At 47.5% G+C, this 14338-nt stretch overlaps 3 protein-coding genes across 5 annotated transcripts in view; 2 read left to right on the forward strand and 1 right to left on the reverse strand.

The window, feature by feature from the left end:
* Window positions 1-951: 951 nt before the first annotated feature.
* Window positions 952-2273, forward strand: LOC103614724 (mas-related G-protein coupled receptor member H). The gene has a single exon (XM_008632701.2). The coding sequence runs from the start codon at window positions 980-982 to the stop codon at window positions 1961-1963; it is 984 nt and encodes a 327-aa protein (XP_008630923.1). The 5' UTR covers window positions 952-979; the 3' UTR covers window positions 1964-2273.
* A 2525-nt stretch (window positions 2274-4798) lies between these two features.
* Window positions 4799-14338, reverse strand: part of LOC103614725 (proto-oncogene Mas) — a 30489-nt gene continuing 20949 nt past the window's right edge. For 2 of the 3 annotated variants that reach the window (XM_017732994.1, XM_017732995.1), the window contains one exon: window positions 4799-6045. In XM_017732994.1, the coding sequence (XP_017588483.1) occupies window positions 5072-6028 (957 nt within the window). In that variant the 5' untranslated portion in view covers window positions 6029-6045 and the 3' untranslated portion in view covers window positions 4799-5071. Of the gene's footprint in view, window positions 6046-8666; window positions 8901-14338 lie in introns of those variants that run through there. The other variant, XM_008632702.2, reaches the window with a different exon arrangement.
* LOC103614726 (olfactory receptor 4S2) lies at window positions 12689-13731 on the forward strand. The gene has a single exon (XM_008632703.2). It carries the CDS (start codon window positions 12701-12703, stop codon window positions 13634-13636), a length of 936 nt encoding a protein of 311 aa, XP_008630925.1. The 5' UTR covers window positions 12689-12700; the 3' UTR covers window positions 13637-13731.

Genomic DNA, 14338 nt, shown 5'->3' on the forward strand with positions numbered 1-14338 from the left:
CACAAACGTAATCTCAGAGGAGACACTTGCCTGGCAAGGGTGATTAGGCTGATGACTGGGATTAGATGGGATGGGATTAGAGGCAGTGGGCAAAGCCCTCGTGCAGTCCTGTGTCTGGGCACTGGTGATTTCCCACAGCAAGTGGACACAGGGACTGTGCTCGTCCCCATGGCTGCTGCTCAGGGGCTCTGTTGCCCTCTGATGAGGTTGGGAATTTCTGAGGGGTTCAGAAAAACCTGTAATAGCTGAATGGACCATACAGGGCTACCCCTTCCATGGACAGGCTCTGCCCTCACCAGAGGAGGGTTTTGGCCCAGGATTCCCAGCACCTGAAGGGACATAATATTATCTGTGCTGTCCTCACATTTTCATTGGCTCAGATCCAGTAAATGATGTTTAAAATTCTAAAGTCTGAGTGCCTGCATTAATGGGATTATAACAGATCAGCAGCCCCTCATGAAGAACTGGGGGGAGGAGAGGAAGGCGGTGACGTGGCCACCTCATCCTGACAAGATCTCTGTCCCTGGGACACATGAGGGGAAGCTGTCACCGATGTGGGGAGATTGTGAGGGGAGGCTCTGACCATGGGATGTGATCTCTGGGCCGAGGGCTGCACCCCAGGCACGAGGGCCGAGGCTGAAGCACAGCCAGTGGTTCCAGCAGCCACCCCCAGATCCTTCCCCTTGACCCCCAGATCCTTTCTCCTGGGGCTGCTGTGACAGAGCTGTTCCTGCTGGAGGTAGGAATCCAGGGATGGAGTGGTGGGAGATGCCTCCTGTCCAGGTTCACGGCTGGAGGGGTGGGAGCCTGTCCTGGGCACTGCAGGGGTGGGGGTTCTTCCTGGGGCTGGCGTGGGGCTGTGTGGACAGATGGGAAGTGCTGGGAATGCTGATGGCCCTTCTTTCCCTGTGGTTCCCTATCTCTCCTAGGAAGTGGTGGGAAAAGGAGAAGGCAGCCACCGGCAGCAGGATCATTCACCATGGAGGAGAACAGCACAACAAACCTCACCCTGAATGATGTAGTTTATGGATTTGTGGACTTGGAGGAATATGTCCCAGCTCAATGCTCGAGCTTTTCCTACACGCTGATCGCCTTTGCCAGTGTGTGCCTGGGGATTTCCCTCTGTGGGCTGGCAGGGAATGGGGTGGTTGTGTGGTTCCTGGGCTTCCACACGAAGCAGAGCCCTTTCACCGTCTACATCCTAAACCTGGCTGTTGCCGACTTCTCCCTGCTCCTCCTGTTTCTCCTGCTTATATTAGCTTTTCTGACCTTAGCAGCATTTTGCACTTCTTTGTTTCATCTTGCTCCTCTCTACGTAGATTTTGTGTTTGCAGTGGAACTCCTGTGCCACGTGCTGGACCTGAGCAGCTTGGGGCTGCTGGCAGCTCTCAGCGTGGAGCGCTGCGTCTCCATCCTCTGCCCCATCTGGTACCGCTGCCACCGCCCCCGGCACCTCTCGGGCGTCATCAGCGGGGCCCTCTGGGCTCTCGCCGGGGTGTTGGTGTCCTCCCTCTACCTCACTTTTGCTGAAGACTCTGAGACCATCCTTGCAGGTGTAGTCCTTGTGATTTCCCTGATTTTGTCCTTCGTGATGTTGGTTTCCAATTTGTTCCTGTTTCACAAGCTGTGCTGCAGCTCCCGGAGGCGGAAGCCAGGGAAGCTCTTTGTTGCCATCCTGCTCAACGTGCTGCTCTTCTTCACCTTCGGCATCTCTTCCTGCATGGAGGTTTTCCTCAACCTTCCTGATTCCAGTGAGTTATTCCCAGAATACACCTCCTTGCTGCTGGCATTGCTGGACTGCAGCCTCAACCCGGTGATTTACGTGCTGGTGGGGAGCTGCTGGCGGCGCCGCTTCCAGCGCTCGGTCAAAGTCGCTCTGCGGAGGGTGTTTGAGGAGAAAACGGGGAGTGACGAAGGCAGCCACGGCCCTGGGGACACTGTGGAGGAGGTGACAGCTCTGTGAGACACTGCTGGACATGTGGCACGTGGAGATGGGGCACCTTAGAGACAGCCACATCTGTCTCTGTGGGGACAAGAGCACTCCAAGCAGTGTAGCCAGGCTCAGTCCCGTTCCCCAGCTGTATTCCCCATAGAACAACCCTCATTGCCCCGTCCATAGGGAATAAACTCTGTTGATGAAGCAAAGATTGCAGAAATGGGCAGGGCACGGGGTGCTGGGTTGGTGGTCGTGGGATTCAGGGTATAGGGAATAAGAGATGGGGGAAGATTACAATTTGGGGAAAAGAAAGAGGAAAAAAAAGAGAGAGAGGAAAAGAGAGAGAAAGGGGGAAAGGGAGAAAAGGGGGGAGAGAGAAAGAAAGAAAGAAAAGAAAGAAAGAAAGAGAGAGAAAGAAAGAAAAAGAAAGAAAGAAAGAGAGAGAAAGAAAGAAAAAGAAAGAAAGAAAGAAAGAAAGAAAGAAAGAAAGAAAGAAAGAAAGAAAGAAAGAGAAAGAAAGAAAGAAGGAAAGAAGGAAAGAAGGAAAGAAGGAAAGAAAGAAAGAAAGAAAAAGAAATAAAGATACAAGAAAGAAAAAAGGAAACTAAGCAAGAGAATGAATCTGAGAGAAACAGAGCAAGCAAGAATGAAAGAAAATAAGAAAGGAAGGGAGAAAGTAAAAAATAACAATTGAGAATGCAAAGGATTTGCTTGGATAGGAGAGATGAAGAAGGATATTCCTAGTGTACTAAATCCCCATGAATAGTTGGGTCAGTCACACAGGGGCTGGTCCTGCTCCCTCTGGAATCATCGGAGGAAGTGTTATTCACCTAAGCACAGCAGTGATATACCAAAAACCACCTGGAATTAGCTGTTATAAAATAAACTTGGCTTTTCTGTCCTTTTTCAGTAGACACTGACTGGAAGGTTCTTCCTGTGCCTTAAATAAAAAAAAAAAAATTATTTACCTGAGTTTATATTCTGTGTGTTTTTATCAGCTGATAAAAAAAAAAAAAATGATTATGATAATGATAATGATAAAAAAATAATAATGATAATAAGATACAATTTTTTATCACTTTGAAAAATAACAACAACAAAAAAGAGCCTTTTGGTTTTTTTAACAGTACGGAAATGTTTTGTTTGTCCCAATGATAAAGTCATCTGAGATATCAAAAAGAGAAGATTTTGAACATGAACCTGTGAGGTTTTTCAAAGAAAATTATCCATATTGCCTTTTTCTAACAATTTTGGTTAAAAGAATAAATGTTAGGTAGTGTGATAGCACAAATAATCCCATTTTGCCCCTCAAATTTGGATTTGGTTTAGAGAAGAATTTGTTGCAAATCATGGTATTTATTTACCTTGTTCTGTTTCCTGTATTTCCCCCCCTATCTTTCAGTGTATTTCTATTGGTAAAGGAGATTTAAAAGCCTTGGATTTTGATCTGCCCTTATAAAGGAAGAAATAACAACCCAATGAATGCTGTAGTTAAATGCAGAGACTCTGCCGAGGGCCTGAGGAAATTAAAATAACATGCAAGAATATAATAATATAAAATAATGATCTCCAGTCATGTGTTTCTTTGAAATAGAAGAAAAGGGAGGATGAAACTCAGTGAATAAATTTTTAAAGCAAGTTGGAAGGAGTCCAAGCAGCCCTTTTCTGCTCTGCAGCATGGAAACATCCCCGGTTCAGAGAAGAAATGGACTTGGAGGATGTGAATCCTTTCAGTCCTTGAAATACTCACATTAGGTAGCCCAGAATGGCTCTGTGAGCTACAAAAGGCTGCGTGTGTGCTCAGACATGGGAATTCTGAATTAAGAGGCATAAATGGACTCTCCTTCCTGGAATTTCATGTCTGCTTCCAACAGGAGGATTGTTGGTACCGATCTCATTTTCAGAGATGTGAGTGAAAAGCAACACGGAGAATTTATGAGTTTACGAATGACCAGGATTTATCCCGAGCAGTATTTCCTTGATGAAATTCAGACACTGTGATAAACAGCTACTTGTCTTTCTCGGGTAGTGAAATGTAAGAAATATCATATATCAGAATATGTTAGGAAATGTTATGTGCAAATATGTTAGGAATAACTTTGCTATGCAGATATTAACTAGTTGACATTATAACTGAGGTCAAAATTATAGGATGCTTGAGTTATAAGATACCAATATAACCTGAATCATGATTTTCTATACCAATATAACCTGAATCATAAGTTTTTATACCTAAATAATTTGAATGATAACTTTTTTATACAATGTAATAGCGAGTGTATGGTTAACTCATTGCTTAATGCTCAAATAAATGGAAACTCACCTGGTGAATAATTGCAAAAATAGACAAGTATAGATGGATAAAGGAAGCAGCAGGATGTACTGATGAGAAGTTGGCAACAGTGAAACCAATCAGCACAAAGTACAGAATTTAAACTGGCTGGATCCAGAAAGACCCAGGAACACCACAACTGCACATGCTCTGAAGATGAAGTTGAGAAGTTCAAGATATGAGGAAGACCTGAGCCTTCATCACAGAAGACCCCCGAAGACCCCCACGATCACATTATGCATGCTCTAAAAAGCCAGGTGGGGGGGGAGGAACTATGTTAATCCTTCCTAATGAAATGCAAATTAGTTCTCAGAAAAACTATGCATATGCATTGTGGCTTATTAATATACATGATGTTAAAGCATACAGCCGGGAAGTTGGTGTAAGTGGCTGTGCCTCTGGCTATGAGCAATGCACCCAGCTCTGCGGGCTCTTGCTTTAAGTGGCCTTTGTCCGCTGTTGTCCCTTATTAAGCTTATAAAACCCCAAAAAAAGAAGAGTGGGCTTCGTTTCTCACAGACACCAAGATATTTCACCTTATCAAACGAATATTATTTAATAGTCACTGGACAGAAAAAGGAACTTTTAATGTGGTCCAAATACAGGTCAGGAATATTCTGTGGTCCAGGTGCTCCTGTGCTTTCAAGGATCACAGACAGGACTTAAAATAATGACCTAAAATATCTACAAAGAGGGTACTGAGGGTCAGGTGAGATGAACCTCCCACGGTACCTCGAAGTTCTTCAGTTCTGCCAAGGGATTCTAAATTCCTTTCTACATTCCAAGGAATTCTGAATGGGATTTTAGGAGGACATGGTTATCGTGTCCCGGGTTTCCCTCTCATCTCTGTCATCTCCCGAGTCTTGGAAGGCCCTCTGGAATGCCAGGCGGAGGGTGAGCCTGAATTTCCGATCCCTGTAGCTTCCCACCAGGAAGTAAATGACGGGGTTGAGGGTGCTGTTGACGCAGGACAGCACGAAGCCGATCTCTGGGGAATACAGAAACTTGTGGCCCAGGAAGTCCAGGAGGATGAGGATGCTGAGTGGCACAGCGAAAATGAGGAAGAGGAGGATGGTGAGCATGATGACGGTGAAGAGCCGGCCCGTTTGGAAGGGCTGGGAGCTGCACTTGACCCTGAGGAAGAGGGTGAGGCTGAAGAGCAGCATGAGGGGGGTGCAGACGAGGAAGTCCAAGGCTCCGATGGTGATGAGCAGGTGCTGGCAGACTCTGGGAGAGGGGCGGGCAGTGCACAAAACATATCCCAGAGTGTTCAGGAGCAGGGACAGCGCCCAGAGCAGGCCGGACACCACGGCAGACAGGTGCTTTGGGCGGTGTGTCCGGCACCAGATGGGGGAGAGCACGGACAGGCAGCGCTCAATGCTGATGGCCGTCAGCAGGTACAGGCCCGTGCCGTACATGAAGAGATCCAGGAAGAGGAATATCCCGAACTGCACCCCCACGTTGAACTGCATCAGGTACTGCACGGTCTCCACGGCGATGCACAGCAGGTACCCGAAGTCAGCGGCCGCCAGGTTCAGGATGTAGACGGTGAAGTGGTTCCTGCGGATGCGGAAGCCCAGGTACCACAGGACCAGGCCGTTCCCCATCATCCCACAGGCAGCACTCAGCAGGCAGAAGCTCTCCATGAACTTGAGGACAGTGTAGGATGGCTGTGGTTGTCCCACAGCCCCACTCTGGTTGCTCCCAGGAGCCTGGATGGTTGTAGCCAGAAGGAGGACTGGTGTGGTTGAGGGTCTCATAATGGGTGATTCCAGACCTGGGAGCAGAAAGGGGAGAGGTGGTTACTCCAGGGTGACTTTTCTAGAGGGGTTCCCGGGTTTGTTCTGAGGCTTTGTAGCCGTAATTTGATCTCATGGAATCACAAAATAATGTGGTTTGGGAGGGACTAAGAGCCTGGAGTGATAGGACAAAGGGAAATGGCTTCATACTGACACAGGGTGGGTTTAGGTGGGATATTGGGAATAAATCCTTCCCTGAGAGGGTGGTGAGGCCCTGGCACAGGTTGCCCAGAGAAGCTGTGGCTGCCCCATCCCTGGAGGTGTCCAAAGCCAGGTTGGAGCAACCTGGGATAGTGGAAGGTGTCTCTGCCCATTGCAGGGGGTTGGAACTGGATGATCTTTAAAGTCCCTTCCAGCCCCAAACCACTCTGGAATTCTGTGATTCCATGAGAACAACTGGTAGTTTTTTATACTGATGAGTGATTTCTATTTTAATAAAGTGCCATTTGATGTGGTTCTCCTGGGTCCCATGTACAGTAACAAATGAACATTTTGGTCTGGCAGAGCCCTCAGCTTCTCCCTCAGAAACTGCGAGAACCACATGTAAGAAACCACAGATTATCTCGTCCTCACAGGACAAGGGAGTTGTGGTTCTGACAAATTTTCACCCCATTCCCTGAGTTAGGTCACTGTTTCCTTCCCTATGGTACTGAGATCTGATTGAGAATCTTGGGGGTGAAAACAAAACCAGGTTTAACACCTTTTTTTTGGTCTGAAAGAGAACAAATATAGTGGTTCTTCTGCTGTCCTCCAGCCAGCCGTTAACTGGGACACAGAAGGCAAAGGAGTTAAAAAGATGAGAGGAACAAAAAATGGGGTTTTCTGGGAAGATGTGAATCACTGAACCATGTAGCCAGCATGAATCCTCTGTTCTCTCCTTGTGGTGCAGCCGCACATGTGAAGACAGACTTTCAAAAGCACCCAGAACGTGACAGACTGACTCACTGCTGTTCCATCCCAGCACCCCAGGCACGCTGGCCCCATGGATAGAGGGAGAAGGAGCCTGTGGTGCAGGCAATTTCAAGGCCAGGTTGGAAGGGGCTTGGAGCAACCTGGGCTAGTGGGAAGTGCCCCTGCCCATGGCAGGGGTGGAACTGGATGGGCTTTAAGGTCCCTTCCAATCCAAATTATTTGAGGATTCTATGACTTCCTTTAGGGTTGACTGAAACCAGGGAACTTCTGGCACTGCAGAGCTGGATGATCCCATCCTCAGCTCTTATGGCACCTTGAGCACTTCCAACATGAAGACTCTGGAGAGCCGCCCTGTGGCTGTTCCTCCTTCATACCCTGCTCCAGGGGTGGCCACAAATGGTCACATTTTTGCAGAAATTAGCAGAAACAGCCTCAAGTTCTGTGCAGCATTTCTGCTGCGAGAACAGAGGAAGGCCGGGTGGTTACGTGGTTTCCTGGCCTCTGTGCAAATTTCCATTCGATCTGAAGAGGTTGTGAACATTTGAGTGTTGCCTGAGCTCTGTCTCAGCCCACTGCAGCCTCCACAGGTGCATCTCTCCCCACTGGCGATTCAGGGAATGACAGGTGATTCTTTCCCAATGGTAAATGGCTTTGTGCCATTAATCATGTCACAGAATCATGGAATGGTTTGGCTTGGGAGGGATCTTAAAGCTCATCTTGTTCCAACCTCTTGCCATGGGCAGGGGCACCTTCCACAGACCAGGTTGCTCCAAGCCCCATCAAGCCTGGCCTTCAACTCTTCCACAGATAAGGCAGCCACAGCTCCTCTGGGCAACCAGTGCCTCACCACTCTCACAGGGAAGAATTTCCTCCCAAGATCTAATTCAAAATCCACCGTCTTCCAGTTTAAAACAATTCCCCCTTGTCCTGTCACTCCAGGCCTTTGTCCAAAGTCCCTCACCAGCTGTCTTGGAGCACTTTTAGGCACTGGAAGGTGCTCTATGTGCCTAAAGACTGGCAGGAACAGAAATGACTCCAACGGGTAAATGACAAAACATCAATAATTTTGCCTTCTGCTGTACTAGAAGTGAAGAAATCCTTCTCTGACTTCTGCAGACCGTGGAGAAGAACACTGAGAAAGTCACTCACCGTTCTCATTTATTTATCACATTCCCTTGGAAAGACTGAATTCCTGTCACATTCAAGACACTTTCAAGATGTGAATCTACTTCCTTAATGTAACTAATAAGTGACAGCTCTCCTCAGCCTGAGTCCAGGTGGTCTTTTTCTCCCTTGAGATTCAATATCCTCCCTGTGGTTTGCCTGCAAGTCCTGCCTGTAGTTCCTGAAGCAGAACAACCCTGACCCCACAAAGACGTCTCAGACTATGGAGAGAAAGTTATGATGTTGTAATGCCAGGTCTCTGAGTAATGACTTTCTGTATTACAGAGGTGCATTTAGAGCAGTTCAAGAGCACTTGTACAGGGAAAATTGTTCCCTGGAATGAAGCTTGCCTTATATTGAAAATTATTATCATCCATTCCTGACCTACAGCAAATTTCTATCCAGCAGGAGAAGTAAATATTTGATCTTTTTTCCTCCACTGGTTTTGTTTCTCCTCCCTTCCCCAAAACCTGACAGAAACCATCAGAGTGCAACGGCAAAGACCCATCCCAGAATTTCTCACCTTTTTCTGGGTTCCTGAGAATTTCAGTGCCTGTGCTTGGCAATGTTGTCCCCTGGATTGTGTGACATAGGGTGCAGCTCGAGTCCTTGTGTCATCCTGCAGTGCTGGGCTGGGCAGCCACCGTTTAAAAAGCCACGGTGTTTTCAGCGTGACACTCCAGGCAGCCAATCGCTCACAGGGGGAAACACCCCCTCTGTGTGTGCACCATCACCCAGACTTGAACCACTTCCCCCTCCCCTCTTTGCAGTGTCATGGAAACATTATTTTTTTACTACTTCTCCCTTCCTCAGCCGCTCTTGCAAGAGCTGTCCATACAAACCTTACACTGATGGGGTGTCCTACTCGAGGCCCCCGAAGATGAGGCTTCACTGCTGCTCAGGAATTGACAGTTCTCTCCTACAACACTTTCGCTGGAGGTTTCACAACCTCCCTCAGCACTTCTCATTCCCTCCTGTTCCTGCCCAGCTGTCACACAGCCGTCACCACAGTGTCCTCTTCTGACCCACAGCCTCTCCCAGCACAGTTCAGCACCTTTTGCAGTCCCTACTGCTTCATCCAACCTTGCACCCCCACCTCAGCAGTTCCAGATGCCCAACCCCTGTTTGTGCTGCCCTCAACACATAGCTCTGGTGTCTTGCAGTGCCCCTTCACACCCCACAGGCTTTCAGCACAGTCCTTCAACACCTCAGGTGCTTCCTATTTCACAAAATCCCTCTAGCCTCATGCCTTTCACTTCCAGTTTCACAACTTCCCCCTGAAGAGCACCTCAGATTCAGGGTTCTTCCCCACCTGGTGTCTCTTACCCAGACAGAACCCACCACCCACCCACAACATCCCACTCCTCCCCACGCACACTCCATGTCCATGAGCCACCCAGATCCACTGGCCAAAGGGTGTGAAAACAGAGGAAACACCTTTCTCCTTTCCTGGCATCCTTACAGGGAGCTATTTTGAAGAGATACCAGCCTCCCCCATTAGTCCCTTGGGCCAGAGAAGCAAAGGGACAGGAGTGTGATGCCACCCAAATTGCTGCCATGTGTGTCAGTGGGCACAGGAATGGGCAGATCCAGCCCAAATTTGCTTAGCAGGTAAGAAACACATTTGTACATCTTCAGCTTCTGTTGTCATCTGTTCTTCCTCTTCCTTTCCCAAAGATTGTAAGACTGTTTTTACTTTCTTACCCAATCCTATTTCCTGCAGTGGTTACTGGCAACCCTCATTAACCTGGCTGGGACTCCAGGCTATGGTGTAAAATGATATTTAAATTAAAATACTATTTTCACCCAGAGCAGTATTTAACCTCCTCATTAATTTGAGGGTTTCCACTTTCTCTGCATGGATTGCTGGCATTCCATGTTGGGAGATATTCAAAATGCCTTTCTTGTTATTGGGCCATTCTAAATTTCAATAAATGTCAGCAAAACAAAGGGATGGGCAGTGGATGAAACTATTTATTGATGTCCATAAATCATAAGTTGAAAATACACACTAAACTTCAGAGGAGTGAGGAGTTGGAGTTGAAATAATTCACAAATTCATTGAATTTTGGAATAATTTGGGTTGGAAAGGACCTTAAAGCTCATCCAATTCCAACCCCTGCCATGGGCAGGGACACCTTCCACTATCCCAGGTTGCTCCAACCTGGCCTTGAACACTGCCAGGGATGGGGCAGCCACAGCTTCTCTGGGCAACCTGTGCCAGGGCTTCACCATCCTCACAGGGAAGGAGTTATTCCCAATATCCCATCTAAACCCACCTTCTGTCACTTAAAGCCATTTCCCCTAACTGATCAGATGAATAGATCCATTTCTTTCCAGAGGAAAGCCTGGAGTGGCCAAGGCTCAACTCAGCTGACTTCCACAGATGTACAAGAGCTGACTTCCTTCCCACCCTCAGTTTCTTAATTTGCAAAAGAAGGAATTGTTTTTTTACTTACTCTTTACTTCACTGACCTTTGCTGAAACATGCCAGTTCTTCCAAAACGCTTTATTCCCTGGGCTACCAGTGACAAAATTCCATGGAAAACAGAGACTTGGAGGGCCATCAAGAAGTGACCCAAGTTTCTCTCTCTCTTCTACTTACTACTAGAAACCTCTCAGATTATTTTTTTCAGCAGGGCTTGTGGAGTTTTTTTGGGATACACAATGGTTTAAAAGTCCTGGTTTATTACTCACAATGCTATAAAGCCTAAGCTGTGGATCTAAGGGGCCTTTACACCCGGGAAAAGCACAAAGCCTGAATTAATGTCAGAGTCTGAGAATGTTAACTCGACCAGGTCACGTCACATGCTTGCCCAGTTTAATATTCAGCTAATCTATTGGCTGTTATCTCCAAGAATCATGGAATTGTTAAGCTTGGAGAAGCCCTCCAAGGTCATCAAGTCCAACCATTCCCCAGCACTGCCACCACTAACCCATGCCCCCAAGTGCCACATCCACACATTTTAAATCCTTCCACGTTGATGGTGACTCCACCACTGCTCTGGGTAAGCTGTGCCAGGGCTGGACAACCCTGTGAGTGAGGAAATTTCTCCTAAAATCCAATCTAAACTTTCTCGGGCAGGATGGGATTAATTTCTGCTCCTTCCCACCACTGAGCATTCACACCTCCCTCCTCCAGCCCCAAGAGCCCTTGAGCTGGGAGATTTCCTTGGAGAGGGTGGAGGAGCTCTGTGTAAACAGGGAATTAAGCCTTGGAGGAGGGAGATTTCCTTGGAGAGAGTTGAGGAAAGTTACTTAAACAGTTTTTTCTCTCTGCTTGCTGGGCTGTGTGTGCACCCTTCAGTGCCCACACTCCCTCCAAGCAGCTCCAACAGGGGCAGGAAAAGCCCGTATATCACCAAGTGTATCACCAGGATACACTTGGTGATACAGGAAAGCAAAGAATTAAAGAGGTAGGATTAAAAAAGGGACCTCCTAAGCTAGTGTTGGAAGCTTTTCAGAAGCTGTTCTATGTTCTTTAAAGCCTCTGCCAGGAAAGGGGAGATGTTTGGGACATAAAATCTTACATACCTTCCACAAAAAATTAGATCTCCAAACACAGAGGAGGTAAGTTTTCCAGGATCTTTTCCCTTTCCTCTTTTCTTTCTTGATTTCTTCTTCCACCACCACCCCCCCTCCCCTCCACCCCCCCCTTCTTGACAAATGTGAAAATACAAAATGAAATTTCTCCTGAAGCTGTCAACCATCTCTGGCTCTCTTTGGCTGGAACCTTGTGCAGAACTGGTTTTGCAGTCCCAAATCAGGTTATTTAATTCTTTTTTCCATTAACCACCTGAGATTTTAGGGGAAAACCCTGGCAATGAGGAGATGGTGCAATTCCTCATCCATTTTATTTTTTAATTATAACAATCCACATTGTATTTATTTCATTGTGCAACTCATTGCACTACATCATGTACCTCTAGTCAATGACTGAAAAGATGATTTTAGAGGTAAGACCCCCTTTTTCCCCCTTTCTTATCTTTCACCTCCTGCCAGTAAAACGGCAAGCACAGGAAAAGTCCCAAACTTTCCCAACTTCCTCTGTAGGCTTCACTCTTTTGAGCTTGAGAGCAATCTGGGTTTTTCACCATTTCAGCATTTCCGGTGGGTGCTTGATCAGCTTTTTGCCTGCACAGGAGTTTCTAATTTTGCCATCTTTTTAAATCATAAAGTAGAAGCCCAGATCAGATGGATCCAATCCCAGAAAGATCTAGTGGGTGGCATCCCTGCCCATTGCCAGTGGGGCTGGAACTAGATGTTCTTGAAGGGCCTTTCCAACCCAAACCATTCCAGGAGTTTATGATTCTATGGCTGCATCTCATACAAGGTAAATTAGATATGTAGAGGGGGAAGAACTACAAAAAACCAAACAAAACCCAACACAAATTTAAAAAGCACCTGATAAACTTAATTCTAATCCTATATATTTCTTAGAGAGAATGTACTTCTGATAAAGAATTAATTTTTAAGAATGAAAAAACGGATGAATCATTTTGTCTTTATCTTTCCACATTCCCAGGCTCTGCATTGCACGTCGCCCAGCAGATTAGCATGGAAAACTCCAGCAGGGTGAAGGAATTCATTCTCCTGGGCCTCTCAGAGAACCGAGGGGTGCAGAAAATATATTTTGTGGTGTTCCTGCTGTTCTACACGCTCACAGTGGCAGGAAATCTCCTCATAGTTCTCACTGTGATGAGCAGCCGGCACCTGAACTCCCCCATGTACTTCTTCCTCTGCCACCTGTCCTTTGTAGATGTTTGTTACTCCTCTGTCACAGCTCCCCAAATGATCTCTGGCTTCCTGGTGGAAAATAACACCATCTCCTTTGCAGGCTGCATAGGGCAGCTCTTTGGGTTTCATTTCTTTGGCTGCACGGAGATTTTCATCCTGACGGCCATGGCCTACGACCGCTACGTGGCCATCTGCCGGCCCCTGCACTACCCCATGCTCATGTCCCGCCGCCTGTGTGGCTGCGTGGTGGGGGGCTGCTGGGCGGGGGGCTTCCTGCATTCCACCCTCCAGACCCTTCCCACTGCCCTGCTCCCTTTCTGTGGCCCCAACAAAGTGGCCCACTACTTCTGTGACGTCCGCCCCCTGCTCCACCTGGCCTGTGCCGACACGCGCGCCGCGAGCCTGGTCGCGGTGGCCAACAGCGGGGTCATATCCCTGAGCTGCTTCCTCATCCTGATCGCGTCCTACGTGGTCATCCTGGTCTCCCTGAGGGGCCAAAAGCCAGCAGGGTGGCACAAGGCCCTGTCCACGTGTGGGTCCCACATCACTATGGTGATCCTGTTCTTCGGGCCCTGCACGTTTGTTTACATCCGCCCATCGGGTGACCTGGCCAAGGACAGGAGCGTGGCCGTGTTCTACGGGCTCATCGCACCCATGCTCAACCCCCTCATCTACACCCTCCGGAACGGGGAGGTGAAGGGAGCCATGAGGAAACTGTGCAGGAGGAAAGTGGGAAGCGGAAATGGGAAGGAGTAGGGCTGTGGTCTTGTTTCCAAAGGATCAGAGAAAATCAACCATGTTTTGCTGTAATTTCTTCTGTGGCAATGCCCCAAAACCTGCCTTTCAAAGGACAGCTGGCTCTTGGCTTCTGCTGAAATTAGGAGGACACTAAACATTCATTTTTTGATGGGAAAGACATTGGGAACTCTGGCATTCCCTTCCTATTCCTTGTCAACAAGCACAGGCCCAGACCACGGCCTCCTGAGCAACTGCAACACCAGTGTTTAAATAAATACTGTTAAAAATACTGAAAATGTTGTCCAGGTAGAGAATCCCATAAGAAAAAAACCACAAAAACCTGCTATTATGAGCTGGCTGGGTGGTTTGCTGATGAAGGAACAGGAGGGGAAACTTCTCCCTTTCCTCTCCCACTGCAACAAATCCTTTCTGCCCTGTTCCAGGCCAGGCTGGACGGGGCTTGAAGCAACCTGGTCTAGTGAAAGGTGTCCCTGCCCATGGCAGGGGGTGGAATGAGATGGTTCTTCCAACCCAAAAAGTTATTCTGGAATTCCATAATTATCCTATAAATCTATCTACTTCACCTATCTCTGCCCAACAGAGCACGATATGAAATAAATGTATTTTTAAATGCTTTGGAGGTGAACACCAGTGGGGTTTTTTCAGAGGTCTCACTTCTGCGTACTGCTGAGCAAATATTCACCCACAGCTTATGGAAGA

The sequence above is a fragment of the Corvus brachyrhynchos genome, unplaced genomic scaffold (assembly GCF_000691975.1).
Source record: "Corvus brachyrhynchos isolate BGI_N302 unplaced genomic scaffold, ASM69197v1 scaffold315, whole genome shotgun sequence".
Classification (NCBI taxonomy): Eukaryota; Metazoa; Chordata; class Aves; order Passeriformes; family Corvidae; genus Corvus; species Corvus brachyrhynchos.

Excerpts from the sequence above, each read along its gene's own strand:
- LOC103614724 (XM_008632701.2), top strand. The coding sequence starts at position 980 with ATGGAGGAGAACAGCACAACAAACCTCACCCTGAATGATGTAGTTTAT.
- LOC103614726 (XM_008632703.2), top strand. The coding sequence starts at position 12,701 with ATGGAAAACTCCAGCAGGGTGAAGGAATTCATTCTCCTGGGCCTCTCA.